We start from the raw sequence: 23,898 nt of genomic DNA on the forward strand, positions 1-23,898 counted from the left end.
TCTTGTGTATAGGGGCAGTATTATAGTAGTTATATTCTTGTATATAGGAGGCAGTATTATAGTAGTTATATTCTTGTATATAGGAGCAGTATTATAGTAGTTATATTCTTGTATATAGGAGCAGTATTATAGTAGTTATATTCTTGTATATAGAGCAGTATTATAGTAGTTATATTCTTGTATATAGGGGGCAGTATTATAGTAGTTATATTCTTGTACATAGGGGCAGTATTATAGTAGTTATATTCTTGTATATAGGGGCAGTATTATAGTAGTTATATTCTTGTATATAGGGAGCAGTATTATAGTAGTTATATTCTTGTATATAGGGGGCAGTATTATAGTAGTTATATTCTTGTATATAGGAGCAGTATTATAGTTGTTATATTCTTGTATATAGGGGCAGTATTATAGTAGTTATATTCTTGTATACAGGGGCAGTATTATAGTAGTTATATTCTTGTATATAGGAGAAGTATTATAGTAGTTATATTCTTGTATATAGGGGGCAGTATTATAGTAGTTATATTCTTGTATATAGGAGCAGTATTATAGTGTTATATTCTTGTATATAGGGGCAGTATTATAGTAGTTATATTCTTGTATATAGGGGCAGTATTATAGTAGTTATATTCTTGTATATAGGAGAAGTATTATAGTAGTTATATTCTTGTATATAGGGGGCAGTATTATAGTAGTTATATTCTTGTATATAGGAGCAGTATTATAGTAGTTATATTCTTGTATATAGGGGCAGTATAATAGTAGTTATATTCTTGTATATAGGGGCAGTATTATAGTAGTTATATTCTTGTATATAGGAGCAGTATTATAGCAGTTATATTCTTGTATATAGGAGGCAGTATTATAGTAGTTATATTCTTGTATATAGGGGCAGCATTATAGTAGTTATATTCTTGTATATAGGGGCAGCATTATAGTAGTTTATATTCTTGTATATAGGGGGTAGTATTATAGTAGTTATATTCCTGTATATAGGGGCAGTATTATAGTAGTTATATTCTTGTATATAGAGGCAGTATTATAGTAGTTATATTCTTGTATATAGGAGGCAGTATTATAGCAGTTATATTCTTGTATATAGGGGCAGCATTATAGTAGTTATATTCTTGTATATAGGGGCAGTATTATAGTAGGTATATTCTTGTATATAGGGAGCAGTATTATAGTAGATATATTCTTGTATATAGGGGGCAGTATTATAGTAGTTATATTCCTGTATATAGGGGCAGTATTATAGCAGTTATATTCTTGTATATAGGAGGCAGTATTATAGCAGTTATATTCTTGTATATAGGGGCAGCATTATAGTAGTTATATTCTTGTATATAGGGGGCAGTATTATAGTAGTTATATTCTTGTACATAGGGGCAGTATTATAGTAGTTATATTCTTGTATATAGGGGCAGTATTATAGTAGTTATATTCTTGTGTATAGGGGCAGTATTATAGTAGTTATATTCTTGTATATAGGAGGCAGTATTATAGTAGTTATATTCTTGTATATAGGAGCAGTATTATAGTAGTTATATTCTTGTATATAGGAGCAGTATTATAGTAGTTATATTCTTGTATATAGAGCAGTATTATAGTAGTTATATTCTTGTATATAGGGGGCAGTATTATAGTAGTTATATTCTTGTACATAGGGGCAGTATTATAGTAGTTATATTCTTGTATATAGGGGCAGTATTATAGTAGTTATATTCTTGTATATAGGGGGCAGTATTATAGTAGTTATATTCTTGTATATAGGGGCAGTATTATAGTAGTTATATTCTTCTATATAGGGGGCAGTATTATAGTAGTTATATTCTTGTATATAGGGGGCAGTATTATAGTAGTTATATTCTTGTATATAGGGGCAGTATTATAGTAGTTATATTCTTGTATATAGGAGCAGTATTATAGTAGTTATATTCTTGTATATAGGGGGCAGTATTATAGTAGTTATATTCTTGTATATAGGGGGCGGTATTATAGTAGTTATATTCTTGTATATAGGGGGCAGTATTATAGTAGTTATATTCTTGTATATAGGGGCAGTATTATAGTAGTTATATTCTTGTATATGGGGAGCAGTATTATAGTAGTTATACTTTTGTATATAGGGGGCAGTATTATAGTAGTTATATTCTTGTATATAGGGGCAGTATTATAGTAGTTATATTCTTGTATATAGGAGCAGTATTATGGTAGTTATATTCTTGTATATAGGAGCAGTATTATAGTATATATTCTTGTATATAGGGGGCAGTATTATAGTAGTTATATTCTTGTATATAGGGGGCGGTATTATAGTAGTTATATTCTTGTATATAGGGGGCAGTATTATAGTAGTTATATTCTTGTATATAGGAGCAGTATTATAGTAGTTATATTCTTGTATATAGGAGCAGTATTATAGTAGTTATATTCTTGTATATAGGAGCAGTATTATAGTAGTTATATTCTTGTATATAGGGGGCAGTATTATAGTAGTTATATTCTGTATATAGGGGCAGTATTATAGTAGTTATATTCTTGTATATAGGAGCAGTATTATAGTAGTTATATTCTTGTATATAGGGGGCAGTATTATAGTAGTTATATTCTTGTATATAGGAGGCAGTATTCTAGTAGTTATATTCTTGTATATAGGGGCAGTATTATAGTAGTTATATTGTATATAGCGAACAGTATTATAGTAGTTATATTCTTGTATATAGGAGCAGTATTATAGTAGTTATATTCTTGTATATAGGGGCAGCATTATAGTAGTTATATTCTTGTATATAGGGGTAGTATTATAGTAGTTATATTCTTGTATATAGGGGCAGTATTATAGTAGGTATATTCTTGTATATAGGGGGCAGTATTATAGTAGTTATATTCTTGTATATAGGGGTAGTATTATAGTAGTTATATTCTTGTATATAGGGGGCAGTATTATAGTAGTTATATTCTTGTATATAGGAGCAGTATTATAGTAGTTATATTCTTGTATATAGGGGCAGTATTATAGTAGGTATATTCTTGTATATAGGGGGCAGTATTATAGTAGTTATATTCTTGTATATAGGGGTAGTATTATAGTAGTTATATTCTTGTATATAGGGGGCAGTATTATAGTAGTTATATTCTTGTATATAGGAGCAGTATTATAGTAGTTATATTCTTGTATATAGGAGCAGTATTATAGTAGTTATATTCTTGTATATAGGGGGCAGTATTATAGTAGTTATATTCTTGTATATAGGGGCAGTATTATAGTAGTTATATTCTTGTATATAGGAGCAGTATTATAGTAGTTATATTCTTGTATATAGGGGCGGTATTATAGTAGTTATATTCTTGTATATAGGAGCAGTATTATAGTAGTTATATTCTTGTATATAGGGGGCGGTATTATAGTAGTTATATTCTTGTATATAGGGGCAGTATTATAGTAGTTATATTCTTGTATATAGGGGCAGTATTATAGTAGTTATATTCTTGTATATAGGGGCAGTATTATAGTAGTTATATTCTTGTATATAGGGAGCAGTATTATAGTAGTTATATTCTTGTATATAGGGGGCAGTATTATAGTAGTTATATTCTTGTATATAGGGGCCGTATTATAGTAGTTATATTCTTGTATATAGGGGACAATATTGTAGTAGATATTACTGCATTATTCAGCAGGGGGCGACATTGGACAGAGGTGACGCTGCTTTCAGGTTATGAAATATGCGCACCATCTATTATAACGGATTAGAAGTGAAGCAAAGATGTAGGGTAAAGGAGTTATTATTACACTGCATCTATAGGAGATCATCTATGAGGCTTCTGTGTGGATTATGTATGGACGGGGCTGACAGATATCAGTGATGTGCGTATTCACATAATGGAGACTGGGAATGGAGGATTAATAGGAGGTGGATATATGAGGCAGCGGGGGGGGGGGGGGGCGCAATTCCCGGGACTGGCTCTATGGTGGAGAATCTACGGGAGACATTATTGTGACATATGTAGATCGCCTGAGCCTGGACAAAATAAACTACTGTGAAGACCAATATGAATTATAGCCGGGGGTAATAATACATTATTCTCATGATTTATTCCTGTTATTACATGAGGAGGTCACAGATAACTGCACAATGTGGAGAATCACCCCCCTTGACCTTTACATTTCTTAAATGTATATTTAATGAGGAACAATGCAATGTCAGCGGGATCGCTCTGAACATACATTAGCTCTGGGTTTCACCTTGCACCTGCTGTCTCTATATACATTCTATATACTGTGCTCTATATATAAAGTCATGTCTGCTGTCTCTATATACATTCTATATACTGTGCTCTATATATACAGTCATATGTCTGCTGTCTCTATATACATTCTATATACTGTGCTCTATATATACAGTCATATGTCTGCTGTCTATATATATTGTGTATACTGCGCTCCTCATATATAGTCATGTCTGCTGCCTTTATATACATTCTATATGCTGTGCTTCTCTTATATACAGTGATATGTCTGCTGTCCCTGAATGCATTTAATATACTATGCTCTATATATATATATATATATATATATATATATATATTCTCTTTTTTATGTATATGTGTATATATATATATATATATATACACACACATACATCCCAACTTACAAGTCTCAAAGAGGGAAAGCCGATGTGGCGCATGTAGCACGCCAATTGTTTTGCTTTTAAGGCACGCCATTAACCCCACCCAATACACGCATAACCCCCGCTAATACACATCCAGTTCAGCCCACACAGTATCATGCTCCCATAGTGCCTCCCCGCAGTATAATACCCCAATAGTGCCCCCACACAGTATAATGCCACTATAGCTTCCTCCACCCAGTAAAATGCCCCATAGATACACCCATACAGTATAACGCTCCATAGTGCCACAATGCCGTTCTAGATAGTGGTACAAAGATGGTGCCAGTGCCCTGTAGATGGTGCCACAGTGCCCACATATTAAGTGCCAGTGCCCACATAGTGCCATAGTGCCCTTGTAGATAGTGCCAAACCCCACATGAAGATAGCGCCACCCTGCCTGTAGATAGCGCTAACCCCCCCCCCCCCTTCCTGTAGATAGCGCTATGTGGACTCCCTCTCGAAGCAGAATCCCCAGCCAGAGCATCCACCACACTCTGCCCGGGGATTCCTCTCCAGGAGGAGCACCTGACGTCACTGTTCATATATGGACAGTGACGTCAAGGGCTTTTCCAAGACATGAGTCCTTGGCCAGAGAGCTAGCGCGGCTCTGGCCTGGGATTCCATAGTTGAATGCTGAAGCAGACAGTTCCCTGATTCAGTATTGGTTTCAACTGTATCTCCGGAGGACGTAGATACAGTTGAAACGGGGACATACCCCCGGCCGCCTGGGACAGCAGGACACCGCGCAGAATCCGGGGGGTGGAGGCAGGTAGGTATGTAATATATAGTCAGATGTCTGCTGTCCCTGCATACATTTTATATACTGTGCGCCTTATATATAGTCAGATGTATGCTGTCCCTATATGCATTTTATATACTGTGCTCCTCATATATAGTCAGATGTCTGCTGTCCCTATATGCATTTTATATACTGTGCTCCTCATATATAGTCAGATGTCTGCTGTCCCTGTAGACATTTCATATACTGTGCTCCTCATATATATAGTCAGATATCTGCTGTACCTGCATACATTTTATATACCGTGCTCCTCATATATAGTCAGATAACTACTGTCCCTATATACATTTTATACACTGTGCTCCTCATATATATCGTCAGAGGTCTGCCTTCCCTATATACATTTTATATACTGTGCTCTTCATATATATATATATATATATATATATATAGTCAGATTTTTTCTGTCCCTGTATACATTTTATATACCGTGCTCCTCATAGTCAGATGTCTGCTGTCCCTGCATACATTTTATACACTGTGCTCCTCATATATATAGTGAGATGTCTGCTGTCCCTATATACATTTTACATACTGTGCTCCTCATATATATATATATATATATATAGTCAGATGTCTGCTGTCCCTATATACATTTTACACATTGTGCTCCTCATATATATAGTGAGATGTCTGCTGTCCCTATATACATTTTACATACTGTGCTCCTCATATATATATATATATATAGTCAGATGTCTGCTGTCCCTATATACATTTTACACATTGTGCTCCTCATATATATATATATATATATATATATATATATATAGTCAGATGTCTGCTATCCCTGTATACATTTCATATACTGTGCTCCTCATATAGATATATATATAATCAGATGCCTGCTATCCCTGTATACATTTTATATACTGTGCTCCCCATATATAATCAGATGTCTGCTATCCCTGTATACATTTCATATACTGTGCTCCTCATATATAGTCAGATGTCTGCTGTCCCTATAATACATTTTATACACTGTGCTCTTCATATATATAGTCAGATGTCTGCTGTCCCTATATACGTTTCATATACTGTGCTCCTCATATATATCATCAGATGTCTGCTGTCCCTATATACATTTTATATCCTGTGCTCCTCATATATATAGTCAGATGTCTGCTGTCCCTAAATACATTTTACATATTGTGCTCCTCATATATATATATATATATATATATATATAGTCAGATGTCAGCTATCCCTGTATACATTTTATATACTGTGCTCCTCATATCATCAGATGTCTGCTGTCCCTATATACATATTATATCCTGTGCTCCTCATATATAGTCAGATGTCTGCTATCCCTATATACATTTTATATACTGTGCTCTTTATATAGACAGTGATATGTCTGATGTCCCTGTATACATTTTATATACTGTGCTCCCCATATATATAGTCAGATGTCTGCTGTCCCTGTATACATATTATATACTGTGCTCTTTATATAGACAGTGATATGTCTGATGTCCCGTATACTGTGATCTCTCTCCTATGTGTGTAGCTTTCTGTTTGCTGTCTCTTTATTTTCCTTCCACTCTCCTGCAATCTCTGTTACCTTGGGTCCGGTAGTCTCTCTCTATCTGGCTGTTACCTTGGGTCCGGCAGTCTCTCTCTATCTGGCTGTTACCTTGGGTCCGGCAGTCTCTCTCTATCTGGCTGTTACCTTGGGTCCGGCAGTCTCTCTCTATCTGGCTGTTACCTTGGGTCCGGCAGTCTCTCTCTATCTGGCTGTTACCTTGGGTCCGGCAGTCTCTCTCTATCTGGCTGTTACCTTGGGTCCGGCAGTCTCTCTCTCTATCTGGCTGTTACCTTGGGTCCGGCAGTCTCTCTCTCTCTCTCTATCTGGCTGTTACCTTGGGTCCGGCAGTCTCTCTCTCTATCTGGCTGTTACCTTGGGTCCGGCAGTCTCTCTCTCTCTATCTGGCTGTTACCTTGGGTCCGGCAGTCTCTCTCTATCTGGCTGTTACCTTGGGTCCGGCAGTCTCTCTCTATCTGGCTGTTACCTTGGTCCGGCAGTCTCTCTCTCTCTATCTGGCTGTTACCTTGGGTCCGGCAGTCTCTGTCTATCTGGCTGTTACCTTGGGTCCGGCAGTCTCTCTCTATCTGGCTGTTACCTTGGGTCCGGCAGTCTCTGTCTATCTGGCTGTTACCTTGGGTCCGGCAGTCTCTGTCTCTATCTGGCTGTTACCTTGGGTCCGGCAGTCTCTCTCTATCTGGCTGTTACCTTGGGTCCGGCAGTCTCTCTCTATCTGGCTGTTACCTTGGGTCCGGCAGTCTCTCTCTATCTGGCTGTTACCTTGGGTCCGGCAGTCTCTCTCTATCTGGCTGTTACCTTGGGTCCAGCAGTCTCTCTCTATCTGGCTGTTACCTTGGGTCCGGCAGTCTCTCTCTATTTGGCTGTAACCTTGGTCCGGCAGTCTCTCTCTATCTGGCTGTTACCTTGGGTCCGGCAGTCTCTCTCTGGCTGTTACCTTGGGTCCGGCAGTCTCTCTCTCTCTATCTGGCTGTTACCTTGGTCCGGCAGTCTCTCTCTCTATCTGGCTGTTACCTTGTGTCCGGCAGTCTCTCTCTCTCTATCTGGCTGTTACCTTGGGTCCGGCAGTCTCTCTCTCTCTCTCTCTATCTGGCTGTTACCTTGGGTCCGGCAGTCTCTCTCTCTCTATCTGGCTGTTACCTTGGGTCCGGCAGTCTCTCTCTCTATCTGGCTGTTACTTAGTGCTTTGCTGTTTCAGTCTCTTCCTTGCGCTCTATGTGCTGATGTCTCTTTGGCAGTATCACCAGCTGTCACTCTCTGTGTCCTGCGGTCTACGTCATGTCACATTGCAGTCTCTCCCGCTGTGTGATCTCGCTTCTGACAGACGGGTGTAGGTTGAAATGGACTTATTTTCAGGGGCCTCGGCGCAGTGTCGCAGCGGGCGAGGACAGAGGCCGCCACGTCCTTCTCACTTGATTTGTTGATGTTAAATTACGGCATAATGTAGTGTGATTGTCACTGTAACAAACGATTCCTAATTAATTGACCTGAACACAATAGCACGCTGATTATTTAATTAGCTCCAATCTGGGAGGGGGGGGGAAGGAGCGCAGGAGTGGGGGGGCAGTAATTGCGGACTCCTTATACAGGTCTCCTAGCAACTCCTGTCCCATCAACCAGGGAACATAGCACTGAGAGGACGGATCTGCTGCGACAGCCCGACTCCTCGCCAGTCCTGGATTTACAGCTTATTTCCTGAGCCGCAACGGCTAACGACTTCTACTCCAGTCACATCCAGAGCTGTATTCACAATCTTGCTGGCTGGCACTGTGCATCCAAACCCAAATAACTTAGCTGTGTTCCCATAATGCAATGCATGCTGCTGCACTGTATTGTGGGAAATGTTCTCCAATACCGGTCAGTATACCTCCCAACATTTATATCCCCATTTGTGGCTCATATTATGCCCTGTCCCCGATCAGCCTAGGAATGCCCACAAAACCGCCCAGAAACAAAACCACCCACTTTTTGGAACATTTGCATTAGCTTCGCCCCTAAAGGTCCAATTTATGGGACAATCCCACATTAGAATGAGACAGTTGCAAGGTAAGCCGTTCAGTGCGTGACATAAACACCTCATGTCCCTATATATATATATAACCCATTTAACTGAAGTGCAGCAGAATTATAAATGCAGCTCTGGATGTGACTGGAGTATAAGATATGATTTAAAGATCTGTACAATGTAAGTAAACTTTATTTTGAATGGATGCCCAGTAAGGGAAGAGATAAAAAAATATAAAAATGGAATAATCGATTATTTCCGCGCCACCCTTTCACGCATCCGTGCCGAACGCATTATACACATCTGTCGCCAGTATTTCAATTTAGGACTCACAAGCAAATTGCAGCAAAGCCTCCCGGCTGAGGATGGTCCCGAAAGAGTTGGTGGCTTCACACTGGAAGGTGCCGACATCCCGCACCCGATCCGGGTTACTGATAATTAAACTTCTGTCCAGCACTCGGTATCGGTAATCCTGCGCTTCATCCAGAAGAGTCCCGTTCACTCTCCACCTAGAAAAAGGAGAAGCCGCAAACATCAGACTCCAACATACCGCAGATGTTTCCTTGTAAAAATCATTCTACAAAATTCTACAACTTTCTAATATCCTTTTCCTCACCATTTTCAAGATCTCTGTTTGCTGTCAGAGGCTGAAAACAAATCCTGACCTTCTACTTTTTACAGCTTAGAGTTTGTTACAATTGCACCCAGTCTAGAGAATCCTCTGTGAGATATACACATCAGTGACACAAATCTCACTCCCATTCTAATAGTTTCTTACAAAGTACCGGATAGAAGTGTAACAAACCCTCAGCTGAGAGAAGTATTAGGCTGTGTTCACACTGAGTCTTTTGCAGGCAGAAAATTCTGCCTCAAAATTCCATGTGGAATTTTGAGGCAGATTTTGATCTGCTTGTACGCCATTTTCCGCGTTTTTCGCCCGCATCCAGTGAGCGCCGCGGGCAAAAAACGCCGCGAATTATGCTTTCTCTGCCTCCCATTGATGTCAATGAGAGGTCAGAGGCGTAAACGCCCGAAGATAGGGCATGTCGCTTTTTTTTCTCGCGAGATGGTTTTTACACTCGTTATTTGGCGTGTTTTACGACGCGTTTTCCGCTTCAAAAAATTTATACAAAAAACTCAGTGTGAACTGGCCCTTAGGCCCTGTGCACACGCTGCAGATTTTGTTGCAAATTTTATGCTGGCTGCAGAAATATGATCCATTCAGATATATGGAGCTGATTTTCAGTGGCAGAAACTTCCACAATAAAATCTGCAGCGTGCGCAGGGGCTATAGACCGTTTTAAACAAGAACATTCCGATTCACTGACAACAAGTAGAGATCCTGAATATGATAAGGAAGTGAAACTCAAGGTTTATTAGAAAGTTACAGAACTTTATTTACAGAAGACCTTTAACATAAAGAATGCACGGATATTTTGCCACGATTTCAATGATTTTCTAATGTCTGATTCTGTTGCACAGCTCGGGAGCATCTATAGGAATACGAGTGTCGCCGTTATGGCGCTGTGACATAAAGTGTTGTATTTTGGTGCAAATATGGTCTGAATCACAACAGACTCCACGTGAAGTGAACGAAGACTAAGGCCGTCACATGACCCATTACGTGTAACAGTAGCATCGCCTGATTCACTTCATAACTTCACCTAAAGATTCATCTTCAATGTAAATAATTTGTCATGTGGCTCTGACCTGAATGCTCTGTCCCCGCACACCATGTACGTGCACCTACCGCGTGACCGGCTTAGGGTGACCCTGTGCCTCACAGACTAGCCTCAATGTCCGGTCCTCAGAATCCAAGGGAAAGACCAGATTTGCCGGCTCCTGAGTGAAGAATGGACCCTGCAAAGCCTCATCTGTGGAGACAGTTCAAAACTGGTCATCATTTTTTAAGAACACCCCAAAAAGGTAAAATATAAACATACGTCACTGGGCGTCATACTGATAAACCGTAGAGTCACTGAGCACATACATTACTTATCCTGTACTGATCCGGAGTTATATCATGTATTATACTCCAGAGCTGCACTCACTATTCTGCTGGTGGTGTCACTGTGTACATACATTACATTACTTATCCTGTACTGATCCTGAGTTATATCCTGTATTATACTCCAGAGCTGCACTCAGTATTCTGCTGGTGGAGTCACTGTGTACATACATTACATTACTTATCCTGTACTGATCCTGCATTAAATCCTGTATTATACTCCAGAGCTGCACTCACTATTCTGCTGGTGGAATCACTGTGTACATACATTACATCACTTATCCTGTACTGATCCTGAGATATATCCTGTATTATACTCCAGAGCTGCACTCACTATTCTGCTGGTGGAATCACTGTGTACATACATGACATTACTTATCCTGTACTGATCCTGAGTTACATCCTGTATTATACTCCAGAGCTGCACTCACTATTCTGCTGGTGGAGTCACTGTGTACATACATTACATTACTTATCTTGTACTGATCCTGAGTTACATCCTGTATTATACTCCAGAGCTGCACTCACTATTCTGCTGTAGCAGTCATGTTGTATATATATTAAATGTATAATTCACAGCAGGGTACAACGCTGGAGTATAATACAGGCTATAACTCAGGAATGTTGGGAGTGATCACTAGGTGATCAGAATATTTCACACCTATATAAATGTGTAAAACAATCAATAATTACAGTAATTACGGATATTATATATTTGACCCCCCACCTTCCATTGTTAACAAAATTAAATATTTTGCCCATTTTACCCTGAGGCTCAATCATCTGTAATTCATATATTTATGTTTTTATCATATATCGGTTGCATTTATGGATTTTGAGGGTTAAGAATGGCCGCCCTGACACTCCCGGATGCTACAGTAACAATTTAGAGGCAGCCGTATAAGAGCGCAGATATGGGCGCATGTTCCTTTAAAGTGACAGCACCGTCTAGGAGGTTTTTTTTTCTAAGGGCAGTGAAGAGAATGTAATTTGTCGATTTGATTACTGCTGGGTATGTGGGGTCAGGCGGGCGCACTCCTGGGTGCCATTTACACTACAGTCTCCATGAATAAGTAATAGATGAAAGCGTTTCAGGTAAATAGTTACAGAATATAGCGACGGGCAAGACACTCGCGCCAAAGTGGATTTTCAGTAAGTGGTTTCCGTATTTGGTGCTGTTATCAGCACCATACGAGGCACAGCGTTTCCTCTGGCCTGACCTTTATCTCAAGAAGGCCAAGGCAGCAGCAGAGGATTGCTGAAGAGAGCCAAACGCACAGTAAATATGCAAAATCGCCCGGCTAACAAGACGGCCTGAAGTATGAATAAAGATGGAGTTCAGCGCAGAGCAGGCCTCGCCGGATAGAACTGCATCTGATCCATAGGTTAAAGGGGGAGTCCACCTACAAATTACTTCATCATATTATATAGGACACATCGATGTGAAATAGTGCAGTACAAACAATTCTCTGCTCTGCTACATTGTATGATCTGGTGACTCTCTGTTACATTGTATGATCTGGTGACGCTCTGCTACATTGTATGATCTGGTGACGCTCTGCTAGATTGTATGATCTGGTGACGCTCTGCTACATTGTATGATCTGGTGACTCTCTGTTACATTGTATGATCTGGTGACGCTCTGCTAGATTGTATGATCTGGTGACGCTCTGCTAGATTGTATGATCTGGTGACGCTCTGCTAGATTGTATGATCTGGTGACGCTCTGCTAGATTGTATGATCTAGTGGCGCTCTGCTACATTGTGTGATCTGGAGACGCTCTGCTACATTGTGTGATCTGGTGGTGCTCTGCTACATTGTATGATGATGTGGTGGTGCTCTGCTACATTGTATGATCTGGTGACTCTCCGCTACATTATATGATCTGGAGATGCTCCGCTACATTGTATGATCTGGTGACGCTCTGCTACATTGTGTGATCTGATGACGCTCTGCTACATTGTGTGATCTGATGACGCTCTGCTGCATTGTGTGATCTGGTGACGCTCTGCTACATTGTATGATGTGGTGGTGCTCTGTTACATTGTATGATCTGGCGACGTTCTGCTACATTGTATGATCTGGCGACGCTCTGCTACATTGTATGATCTGGAGACGCTCTGCTACATTGTATGATCTGGAGACGCTCTGCTACATTGTATGATCTGGAGACGCTCTGCTACATTGAATGATCTGGAGACGCTCTGCTACATTGTATGATCTGGAGACACTCTGCTACATTGTATGATCTGGAGACGCTCTGCTACATTGAATGATCTGGAGACACTCTGCTACATTGTATGATCTGGAGACGCTCTGCTACCGTGTATGATCTGGAGACGCTCTGCTACCTTGTATGATCTGGAGACACTCTGCTACATTGTATGATCTGGAGACGCTCTGCTACCTTGTATGATCTGGTGACGCTCTGCTACATTGAATGATCTGGAGACACTCTGCTACCTTGTATGATCTGGAGATGCTCTGCTACATTGAATGATCTGGAGACGCTCTGCTACCTTGTATGATCTGGAGACGCTCTGCTACATTGTATGATCTGGAGACGCTCTGCTACCTTGTATGATCTGGAGACGCTCTGCTACCTTGTATGATCTGGAGACGCTCTGCTACATTGTATGATCTGGAGATGCTCTGCTACATTGAATGATCTGGTGATTCTGTTATATTATAGGATCTGGTGACAATTTACATTGTATGATCTGGTGATGATCTGCTACATTGTATGTGGTGTGTAATGTTCTGGCGTAAGAAAGTAGCCTGGAGACTGATGCAACACTTATGAGAAGTGTCACCTGTGTAAGATGCTGCTCACCCACCTCTCTGGGGTATAAACATAATGTAATTGCACCTCTGGGGTTGCGTTACCTCTGACACCGCTGGGATATGTTGTTTTGATGTGGAAACAGCTTGAACAGGAATAGAAAAATGGAACTGTAACTACATATATTCAAGCAGTCAGTCCTTCACTGGAGAGAGCACAATCCGGAAGAGAGAAGAGGGTGATGCATACAAATGTAGCAGAGCTGAACTTGTCATTTCAATTGATGCCCCAAAAGAACTATATTAGTGGCCACCGTCGTCACTGTATGACCCTCTGAACAGACACTGGGGCCCTTAAGCTCATGAAGGTCACGCGGACAGGCCCATCACCTCGTCGTCCCGCGTTACCTCATACAATCCGATAAGTTGGCATTTGATGAGGATTCTCAAAATAAAACATATTCCGGAAATTTCTGTCTCTTCATAATTTCAATCTTATTTTAAGCGCTAATATAAATTCAACCTCAGCAAATTAGAACAGAAAGAATTAATTGGATATGTAAATGAGATTATCTGCTATATAAATCTAATTACAAACTAATTTTCTCTAACAGCATGAAAAGGAACAACGCGTTCCCTGTAAGCAGCACCTGTACCACGTCTGGCGTCAACCGCGATGGACAAAAGAGGCGCCACCGCCGCAACGACTGGACGCAAGGACCGCCATAGCCGTTACATCCAACAGTTGAAGCCAATTCTCGCAGAACGCAGAAGATTTTTCCCCACGATTGCCGGTGACTATCATTTGTTTTCCTGTTGACCAGTGAATAACAATCATTCGTAAAAACGATCTCCCAAGGGAGGCTCAGATTTTGCCTAGTCTCATTATCGTCGGGTCGTAAGTCAACATCAATGGACAAAACAGACGAAAAATTGCGCAAATACCTCTGAAAATATGACGTATGTAATGTGTCAGTCTTCTTTAAAAGGGGGCGGGGCTAGCCCGTCAGAACATTGCAACAAATGTATCACCGCATGCCATCAGTTATAAGCGCAACAATGTTGTGATTCATACAAACTGCAATGCTGAGGAGTGACCCCCAAAAGTCAGATTTTTTGGGGGGTTGGGCTGGCGTGTGTGTGGGTGGGGAGGTAGCTTGGTACAAATAAGAGAAGTAAAGTGATTGTTCACTTTTTTTTACTCCGTACCCCCACATCCTTTTTGTAGAAAAACAGTTACAATCTTTTGATTTATGTTACAGCAGAAGTTTGTGCTCCAGAGCTGCTCTCCCTACTGAGAACAGGAAGTTGCAGTATAGGCAGACATTTTTGGAGGATATAGCCCTTTGGTCACCCAGTAACTTTCTTGCTCTCCCCCATTTATCTATGTCAGTAAGTCTTGTGTCTGTAGCTCCCATAGCCGTAGCCCCGTGTGCCCGCTCAGATTAATGTATATGAGGACGGCACTCTTAACATGACATCCACATGACAGCCCACATGCGCCCATGTAGCGTAAACACTGGGGAATTTCCGCAACAGAATTCTGTGCGGAAATTCCGCAGGATTTAGGATATGTTCAAATGGAATATTTTGCAGGCAGAAAAATCTGCCTCAAAATTCCTTCAGAATCACACGGCCATTGATCGCCGCGGGCACATACGACCGCAAAAAACGTGATCTCTTGCTCCGATTTATGTCAATGGGAGGTCAGAGACGAAAACATCTGAAGAAAGGGTACGTCGCTTATTAGCGGTTTTTTACTGCTCGCGGGAAAAAAACGCCTTTGCCTCCCATTGAAATCAGTGGGAGGTGATTTGGGGCGTTTTTTGGTGCTATTTCCATGTCAAAAACCGCGCCAAAATACTCTGTGTGAACAGTAAAATAGATGAGATGTAGTAAATCTCGTGGCCACGCTGTGAAACAAACCGCAGTGAAAATCATAATAAATTGACCTGCGGTGCAGAATTTAAATCCGCAGAATGTCAATTTATGCTGCATTTTCGTTGCTTTTCTGTTGCGGGTTTTCCCCATTGAATTTAATATGGATGCAAAGCCCGCAACAAATGGCCAAGTGTTGCTACTTTTTCAGCGAAATCGCAGCCGCAAAAATCGCAACTCAAAAAATAAACAATAAAAAAAAAAATTATACTTACCCAGAACTCCCTGCTTCTTCCTCTAGTCTGACCACCTGGCATGACGTTTGATACCATGTGACCGCTGCAGCCAATCACAGGCTGCAGCGGTCACATGGGCTGTAGCATCATCCAGGGAGGGCGAACCGGACGGCACAGGAGGGACGCGTCACCATGACAACGGCTGGGGTAAGTATGAACGTTTTTTTTTACAGAAAAAGCTGTAAGATATGATAGGAGCAGTATATATATATATATATATGTCACACCCGAGACACAGAAACTTTGGACAAATAACTGGAAATGCCCTTTAAAAAAGAAACTTTTGAAATCTGGCACCAAGTGGGACGAGATGTTTTATTAATCAGCATTTTGATACTTTTGTCGTCCTTCCCCTAATTTTTTCTTGGAACGTCGCGTCGCTCATTAACCGTTAAGTGCATTTTACATCTTAAAGGGCAAATGTTGCGCTGCCATTTCCGAGCGGTAATGGTCAGTTCTCTGCGGCCGGCATTAATAATCATCAGATCTGAACTGCGGCAATCACCCAGAGCGCGGCTATTAAATCAGTAATTCAGATGTTCCAGTCAAAACCTCCGTGACCCTTGAAAACATTTCCCATAATGCATCAGTCCCGTTCTGAGCTCGGCTAATGGTCGAGTATCTTATTAATTCACATCTTCAAAAATTTCTAGGTCACAAAGTAAAAAATAACCTAAAATGGAGTCGTCCTTCCACCCGGCTGAACAGGCAATTTCTTGATTAGAATTTATGTCAAGATGATTATTACCGATCGGATTCCAGGACGCAGCGAAAGGCGGGACGTGACTGAACGCGCTGCAGCGGTCTGAGGGCGACGCAATGATGTGAAATTAATAACGTGAAGAAAAGATACATAAAGTGTACACATCAGGGATTGTCAGTGAATGGAAACATAAAAACTGGTACACACCTAATCCTGCAGGGTGGGGGGAGGGGCACATTTATTAAAGGGCCAGACCAGTATCAGCTGCGAGAAGTATTAGGACAGGATGAAAAGATGTGTTCCCATTCACTAACAGCAAGCAGAGATCTTACAGAATGGAGTTCCCACTGCCTATGGGTGGGGGGAGATGAGACACCCCCATAAGACCCTTGTAATAGTTGTAAAATAGCTGCAAATCTTTAGATCCGAACTTTGAACAGCTGTAGTCGCAGGGGGGGGGGGGGGGCTCTATAACAAAAATACAACCCATTCCTGCCGCTAGTCCACCCTCCCCCACTCCATGACATAAGGGCCCATCTCTAGTAGATAAGGACAGTGTGACCTTGAGCTCAGCACCCCTGTTTGCTGCTGCTGGGGTACCTGTAGGATGAGCCTGTGACATCACTCCACCCATGAGGAAGGGGCCGCCCATAGCTGGAGCCCATAGGCTTTCTATAGTGCATACGTCCTTGATACTATGTAACAGCAGTTCCCTAATAAGAATGAATCTGTATCCGCACCCGGCCGTAATAACGTATATTCCTCGGTTTCCGCTTTTCCTAAGCGGTGATTTTAATCAGCTGTTTAGAATATTTATAATGGTTATCAATTATTCAGACACCTGCCTGATCAATTTGCATACCATTTAAAGGGCTAGACGATGATAAATATTTCATGTGATTTAATCTTGTTTGTTGATTGATGGTCTTAATAATATTTTTCTGTGTTGATTTTCTCCATTTATATACTCATCTATAACCATGTATTTTGATGTATGAGGATTGTTAGATCCATTACCCCAGGAGACATTATGGAAAAAATTAAAAGCGTTTTTAAAGCGATAGTGACACTATTTTGCCATATTTTCCTGAAGTCGTGTAGGCGGAGCTTAGCTACTGCCATTGAACAGAAGGCATATAATGGGTGCATTTAATGTTCCTCTAACAGTCTAGAAATGTCTAACCACACCCACAATGACATTAAATATTTCAAATGAGAGCAGGCCACACCCACATCATATACACTTAAAGAGATATCACACCAAAATGTTTCACAATAATGTCAGCCGACAAGGATGAGTTCTGTTGGTAAAAGCTTTTCTAGTTAGAGTTCTACGACTTTTTATATAAATATCTCTGGAACTGGATTTCCCGCTATGAATTAAAAAAATCCCCAAATTCCTTTAGTTGTCGGCTGCGGTCCAGATATTGAAACCCTATCAGTCATTTCTTGTTATAGTGGATATATATATATATAAAAAAAAAAAAAAGAAAAAATATAAGCAGCCATTGCAGCTCCTATGAGGATGCCCACCCAGCTTTCCCAGGCTCCTGAAAGGTATATATGTATTGATACAGGCGGGGGAGGGTCGTGTTTATTGTATAAGTCCTGTTCACACCATTTATTTTTTTTAACACAAAATTTGGTCAGAAAGGTTTTTCTGTCCAGTGTAAACGGTGTTAATGACTTTGTCGTCCCATCCAACACCGAAGTAGACGGGATGACGGATATGAAGGATGGAAACAACAGACGTCAATTATGACGTTCATTTTTTCCACCTGAGGTTCTGTTGATTACGTTAGAATTGACCGGCGGTGGCGGCGGCGGCGGCTGCTTTAACATGAGGTTCGCATCCATTGAAGTCCATTGGATGACTCTTGGAAAAACGGATACGACTGATGGCGGCTTCTATTATCAGTCACGATTGTGATCGTAAAATATATGATAAATGGGGCCCCGGGTACATGTCAAAGCGGAGCCTACGGAGCCCGTGTGGTGGTTCTGTATCACATGTCAAGTGCCGTAGGTTTATGCCTCCATGAAGCACCATATCCCCCTCTACCTGCATCGCTTCTAGGGGAGAGTGCCTCCATAATATGACATGTGATGGAATATACCAGAATGGTTTTCTCACAGATTTCATATGAAAAAGCCGCAGTGTACGAAATCCGAGGCATCTGGAGGTAGAAAATCCATACATTGCAGAATATAGGACAGGAAACAAGGAAAGCTGGGTGTTAACCCTCATGTGATCTCCAGGGGATGTCACCCAGCTTTCCAAGACTCAGATAAAAATGTAAATGTGGACGATCTAATGACTTCTATTTAGGGCTTGTAGTCCTAGACCGGAGCCGGTGTGCCCTGCCGAACAAGCTCCATGTGATAGTCTCCCCAGAAGAAACGCATCCTCTACCGCCGGACGCACGGGAGACGATGGAACAGCCAAGATTTGTGCTCTATTGCGTTAGTTAAGAATACGACAGAAAAAAGAAGTATAAACTCAGGGGCACTAAGGGGTGCAGTGCAGGCCCATGAACCTTTATAGCAGCCCTATAGGGGCTCGTCCACACGGAGCGGAATTGCTGCATATTTTCCGTCCGGGAATTGCGGATGGAAAACACGCAACAAAATACAGTAGGGGGAGATTGAACAGATCTCATCCGCACGCTGCGTAAATATTCCGAGCTGAAATCGACCTGCGCTGCGTATTTTTCGTTCTGCTGCAAGTCAATTCCCGCTGCGGAAAGTGTCCAGAATTGCTGCGTTTTTCTGCAGTAAAAAAAACCAGGAAACTGTGCCGTTTTTCCGCAGCGGAAATCCTGCTAATGTCTGCGGAATTGCTGCAGAAACGTGTTGAGGCCCTCAGAGGGAATTCACACGCTGCAGATGCGTTACAGAAATTTCTGCAAACCTAATTCAGATAAATGGGACAGTAACAGAAATTCCTGCAACAAATCTGCAGCGTGTGAATTCACCCTTAGGCCAGGCCAGGTTCCCACAACTAAAACTACCCAGCGTGTCCGACCTAAAACTTGCTGCACATTCCATCCGAAAAACCGCATCACATTGTGGTGCAGTTTTTTGGGCGGAATTTCCGCTGTGGAAAGCAGCGCTCGAAAAAGTTTATACTTACCCCGGGCCGTACTAATGGCGACGCGTCCCTCTTCTGTGGTGCAGTGCGGCCTCCTGGGATGAGGCTTCAGCCATGTGACCGCTGCAGATAGTGATTGGCTGCAGCAGTCACAAGGGATCAAACGTCACTCCAAGAGGCCGGACTGATATAAGAACAGAAGAAAGCGTCAGTATGACAATGGCCGGGGGTAAGTATAAGCTCTTTTTATAAATTTTTTACCCCAAAAAGTTGTTTTTTTCTGAGTTGCGATTTTTGCAGCGGAAACGCAGTGTCCACTGCAAAAGTCGCAACACTTGTCTATTTGTTGCGGGTTTTACCTTCGTATTGAATTTAAATAGGAATACCTACAACAAAAAAGCAACGGAAACGTAACATAAATTTCCGCAGTGTTTACGCTACGCGGGAACCCGGCCTCATAACTCCATACAAAATGTAATATCGTTATGTGCATGAGACTTTACTGATTTTTTATTTTGTTTTATTACTTCTTCTATTTACAATTATAAAAAAAGGAGCTGTCCCTTTAAATGGCCCTAAAACTGATACATTGAAATGTAACTTTTCAACAGTCAAGAAAAAAACATGGCAACAAATAAACCCGATTTACAAAATGTAATCCACTAAAGGATAAAATAGAATAAAGCGAGTGGACGAGTCCCCTAATTGTATCCGGCCGTCTCCAGCAGATAATATGTGACAGACAGGATAACAACATATTCTGAAATAGAGGGCACCAGCGCCGTCTGCCAGCAAATTACCGATGAACAATTCGCCAATTTGCTTTGTAGTAGTGGATGGGGGAACTTGTACACGGCTACACGAAGGTCTCCTGCCTCACCCATGTAATATTCACATGAAAGGGAATTATTCATCAAACCCCATTAACTCTAGTGAGATAAACAAAGGGCGCGCTCGGCGCAGAGTGATATTCAGAGACGGCGATTAATTAAGCCCTGAAGGATTCTGCCGTAACATATGTTAAATATTTCCCGTGTCTAATAAATAGGTTTTTTTCTTTTCTCTAAATTCCCTGTAAAGTAAAGCAAACAGGAAAGCAAAAAATTACAGGGCGAAAAAGAGAAAAAAACATATTGAATGTATTAATGGCGAGGACTGAGCTGTGAGGGAACTACAAATACCAGCATGGCCTCGATTCAAAACCTTCAACATATTCAGAGATTTACAATCTCATAGTTTAAATGCATATCCGTGAGAATAAATTGCTCAAATCGTATATATAAAAATAAAAGTTTATACTCCATTCACATCAAAAGCAGCATTCACGACATAAACATGATGGTGCTAATAGAATAATAATATAGCGGAGTGTCTATAATATGATTAAGTTGGCTACAATGCTTTGTAGGAGGTCTAGTCTTTTTTAGTTATAGCATATCTTATACTCTAGTCACATCCAGAGCTGCATTTATTTTTCTGCTTGCTGCCACAATAAGCAAGAATGGCGGCTCTTATGTCAGTCTAAGTAAAAGAGATGGTTGGAGTGATTTGCGGCAAAATTTATTACATTTGCTGAATTTTTAATGTGAACACGGAGCAAGAAGAGAACAGCTCTGGGGTCCGGGTACTATTCAAAGGGAATATCAGGGAAGACGAGGATTGTGTCTCCGCGGCACCGGACATTCCATGATTTTTTGGGATATGAACATCGATGTCGCGCCTCATGTCCGTCCTCGCCGCTGTCACCAGTTATAGATGCCACCAATCACCCCGTCACGTAACCGCAAAATGGAAGAGTCTGCGAGACCTTTAATAGATGTCAAGATGTGGGCTGAAAAATCCTATATAAGGCCTCATGCACGCGACCGTAATGGTTCTTACTGTCCGCAGTTACGGTTCCGACGGCTACAGATACACATCCAAAGCCGTCCGCAAAAATAGGACGTGTTCTATATTTTGCGGATCTTTTCTACAGCCAGAGGAACACGGGGTAAGAGGAACGCGGGGCAGAGGTGTGCGGGGCAGAGGTGCGCGGGGCAGAGGAGCGCGGGGCAGAGGAGCGCGGGGCAGAGGAGCGCGGGGCAGAGGTGCGCGGGGCAGAGGTGCGCGGGGCAGAGGTGTGCAAGGCAGAGGAGCGCGGGGCAGAGGTGCGCGGGGCAGAGGAGCGCGGGGCAGAGGTGCGCGGGGCAGAGGAGCGCGGGGCAGAGGAGCGCGGGGCAGAGGAACACAAGACAGACAGCTCCCAGAATCCGCACTCGGCCCCCCACATGTGGGAACACGTCAGCGGGCGCAGTGCAAGACCAGCAGATCTGTAATTGGTCCCAGCAGTGGACCTGAATTCCCTGTGAAGGACTGAGGGTTATAACACCACGAAACGTGAAGGAGGATAATGTTACCTGCAAGACACACGAACCAGCGGAGCGCCAGCAGTTTCCATAGCAACCTCATCCTCGCTTTGTGGGGTCGCACGTCTCTCGGATCTGCGGTAACTTTACGCCTTTATCTGTGGGAGACAAGCGGCAAGTTTAGAATTCTTCCATTCACACAGGACGCGGTTGTGTCTTATCCTACTGATCCCGTCCTACAACATCCCCAATAATCATCGACCAGGCAGCGGCTGTGACCAGGATCCCCCGCAGATATTCATCCAGCAAGGAGCGCACACACGGCCCCTCCTGGAATATTACATACACCCCCCCCATATCGACGTTACAGGATCCTCAGACTTCCAGACAAGACTCCATCATGTGTGGAAATCTCTGTGGGAGCGCGGGAGCGGCGCTGGGCCTAATGTCACCGACAAGTGCCTGACAAAGACCTTCTGGAATGTCGCCGGCTCAGACAGGAGAGGGGGAGGTATGAGGCACAGGTGAGGGGGAGGTATGAGGCACAGGTGAGAGGGAGGTATGAGGCACAGGGGTGGGGGAGGTATGAGGCAAAGGGGCGAGGAGGAGGAGGTATGAGGCACAAGGGTGAGGGGGAGGCACAGGAGTGAGGGGGCACGAGGCACGGGTGAGGTACAAGGCACTGGTGAGGGGAGGCACAGGGTACGGGAAGGCATGAGGCACAGGGGAGAGGGAGGCACAGGTGAGAGGGAGGTACGGGTGAGGGGGAGGTACGAGGCATGGGTGAGGGGGGAGGTACGAGGCACGGGTGAGGGGGGGGTACGAGGCACGGGTGAGGGGGGGGTACGAGGCACGGGTGAGGGGGGGTACGAGGCACAGGTGAGAGGGAGGCATGAGGCACAGGTGAAAGGTATGAGGCACAGGTAAAGGTAAGTGTGAGGCACAGGTAGGAGTGATGCATGAGGCACAGGTAGGAGTGAGGCACAGGTAGGAGTGAGGCATGAGGCACAGGTGAAAGGTATGAGGCACAGGTAAAGGTAAGTGTGAGGCACAGGTAGGAGTGATGCATGAGGCACAGGTAGGAGTGAGGCATGAGGCACAGGTGAAAGGTATGAGGCACAGGTAAAGGTAAGTGTGAGGCACAGGTAGGAGTAAGGCATGAGGCACAGGTAGGAGTGAGGCATGAGGCACAAGTAGGAGTGAGGCACGGTGTGGAGCTGGGATCTGACTATTCACGTTTTTCTTTCATACAGAGTCACAGACATCAACTGCAATTCATGGAAAACAATCCCTGGACGATGCAAACTACAACAAAGGGTTAAAGGAGGTTTTCCAGTTTGAGGTAAATAAACTTTCTATTAAACTTGTTATATTATAATGGGAAGATTCTTGTTTACATCGAAAACCTGTCCTGATCATCTCCACCTGACACAGCTGCAGTGCTTGTTACAGTGTATCAGTTATTTCTTATAATGAGCTGTACACTGAGGGGCGGACATGGGGGTCTCATAGCAAAGGTATAAATTAGGGCTTTTTCGGGGGCTTCTTGACACCACCACGCTCCAAATCATCTGCCACAGGTCGTCCTGGTGCCTCCTCCCTTCTTCATCACATTTTCCACCTCAGTTTGCTAACATTGCGGCACTAAAATGGGGACAACTTGGAATGGGGCCCCTCTCTCCTGGGGCCCAATAGTTGCTACATTAGGCAGCCCCTTTTGCATGCACCTTTGTGAGAAGGACAGGTTTTCAGCCTTTGAATGTAAA

The 23,898-nt window shown here is 42.5% G+C and overlaps 1 protein-coding gene across 1 annotated transcript in view; it reads right to left on the minus strand.

Annotated features, from left to right (window-relative positions):
* LOC142656904 (contactin-4-like) overlaps positions 1 to 23,898 on the minus strand; it is an 87,201-nt gene that overhangs the window by 33,102 nt on the left and 30,201 nt on the right. The window contains exons 2-4 of the mRNA XM_075831889.1: positions 22,184 to 22,290; positions 10,780 to 10,903; positions 9,363 to 9,538 (exon numbers count right to left, since the gene is read on the minus strand). Of these exons, the coding sequence (XP_075688004.1) occupies positions 9,363 to 9,538; positions 10,780 to 10,903; positions 22,184 to 22,235 (352 nt within the window). The 5' untranslated portion in view covers positions 22,236 to 22,290. The remainder of the gene's footprint in view (positions 1 to 9,362; positions 9,539 to 10,779; positions 10,904 to 22,183; positions 22,291 to 23,898) is intronic.

Source organism: Rhinoderma darwinii, chromosome 7, assembly GCF_050947455.1.
Source record: "Rhinoderma darwinii isolate aRhiDar2 chromosome 7, aRhiDar2.hap1, whole genome shotgun sequence".
In the NCBI taxonomy this organism is placed as follows: domain Eukaryota; kingdom Metazoa; phylum Chordata; class Amphibia; order Anura; family Rhinodermatidae; genus Rhinoderma; species Rhinoderma darwinii.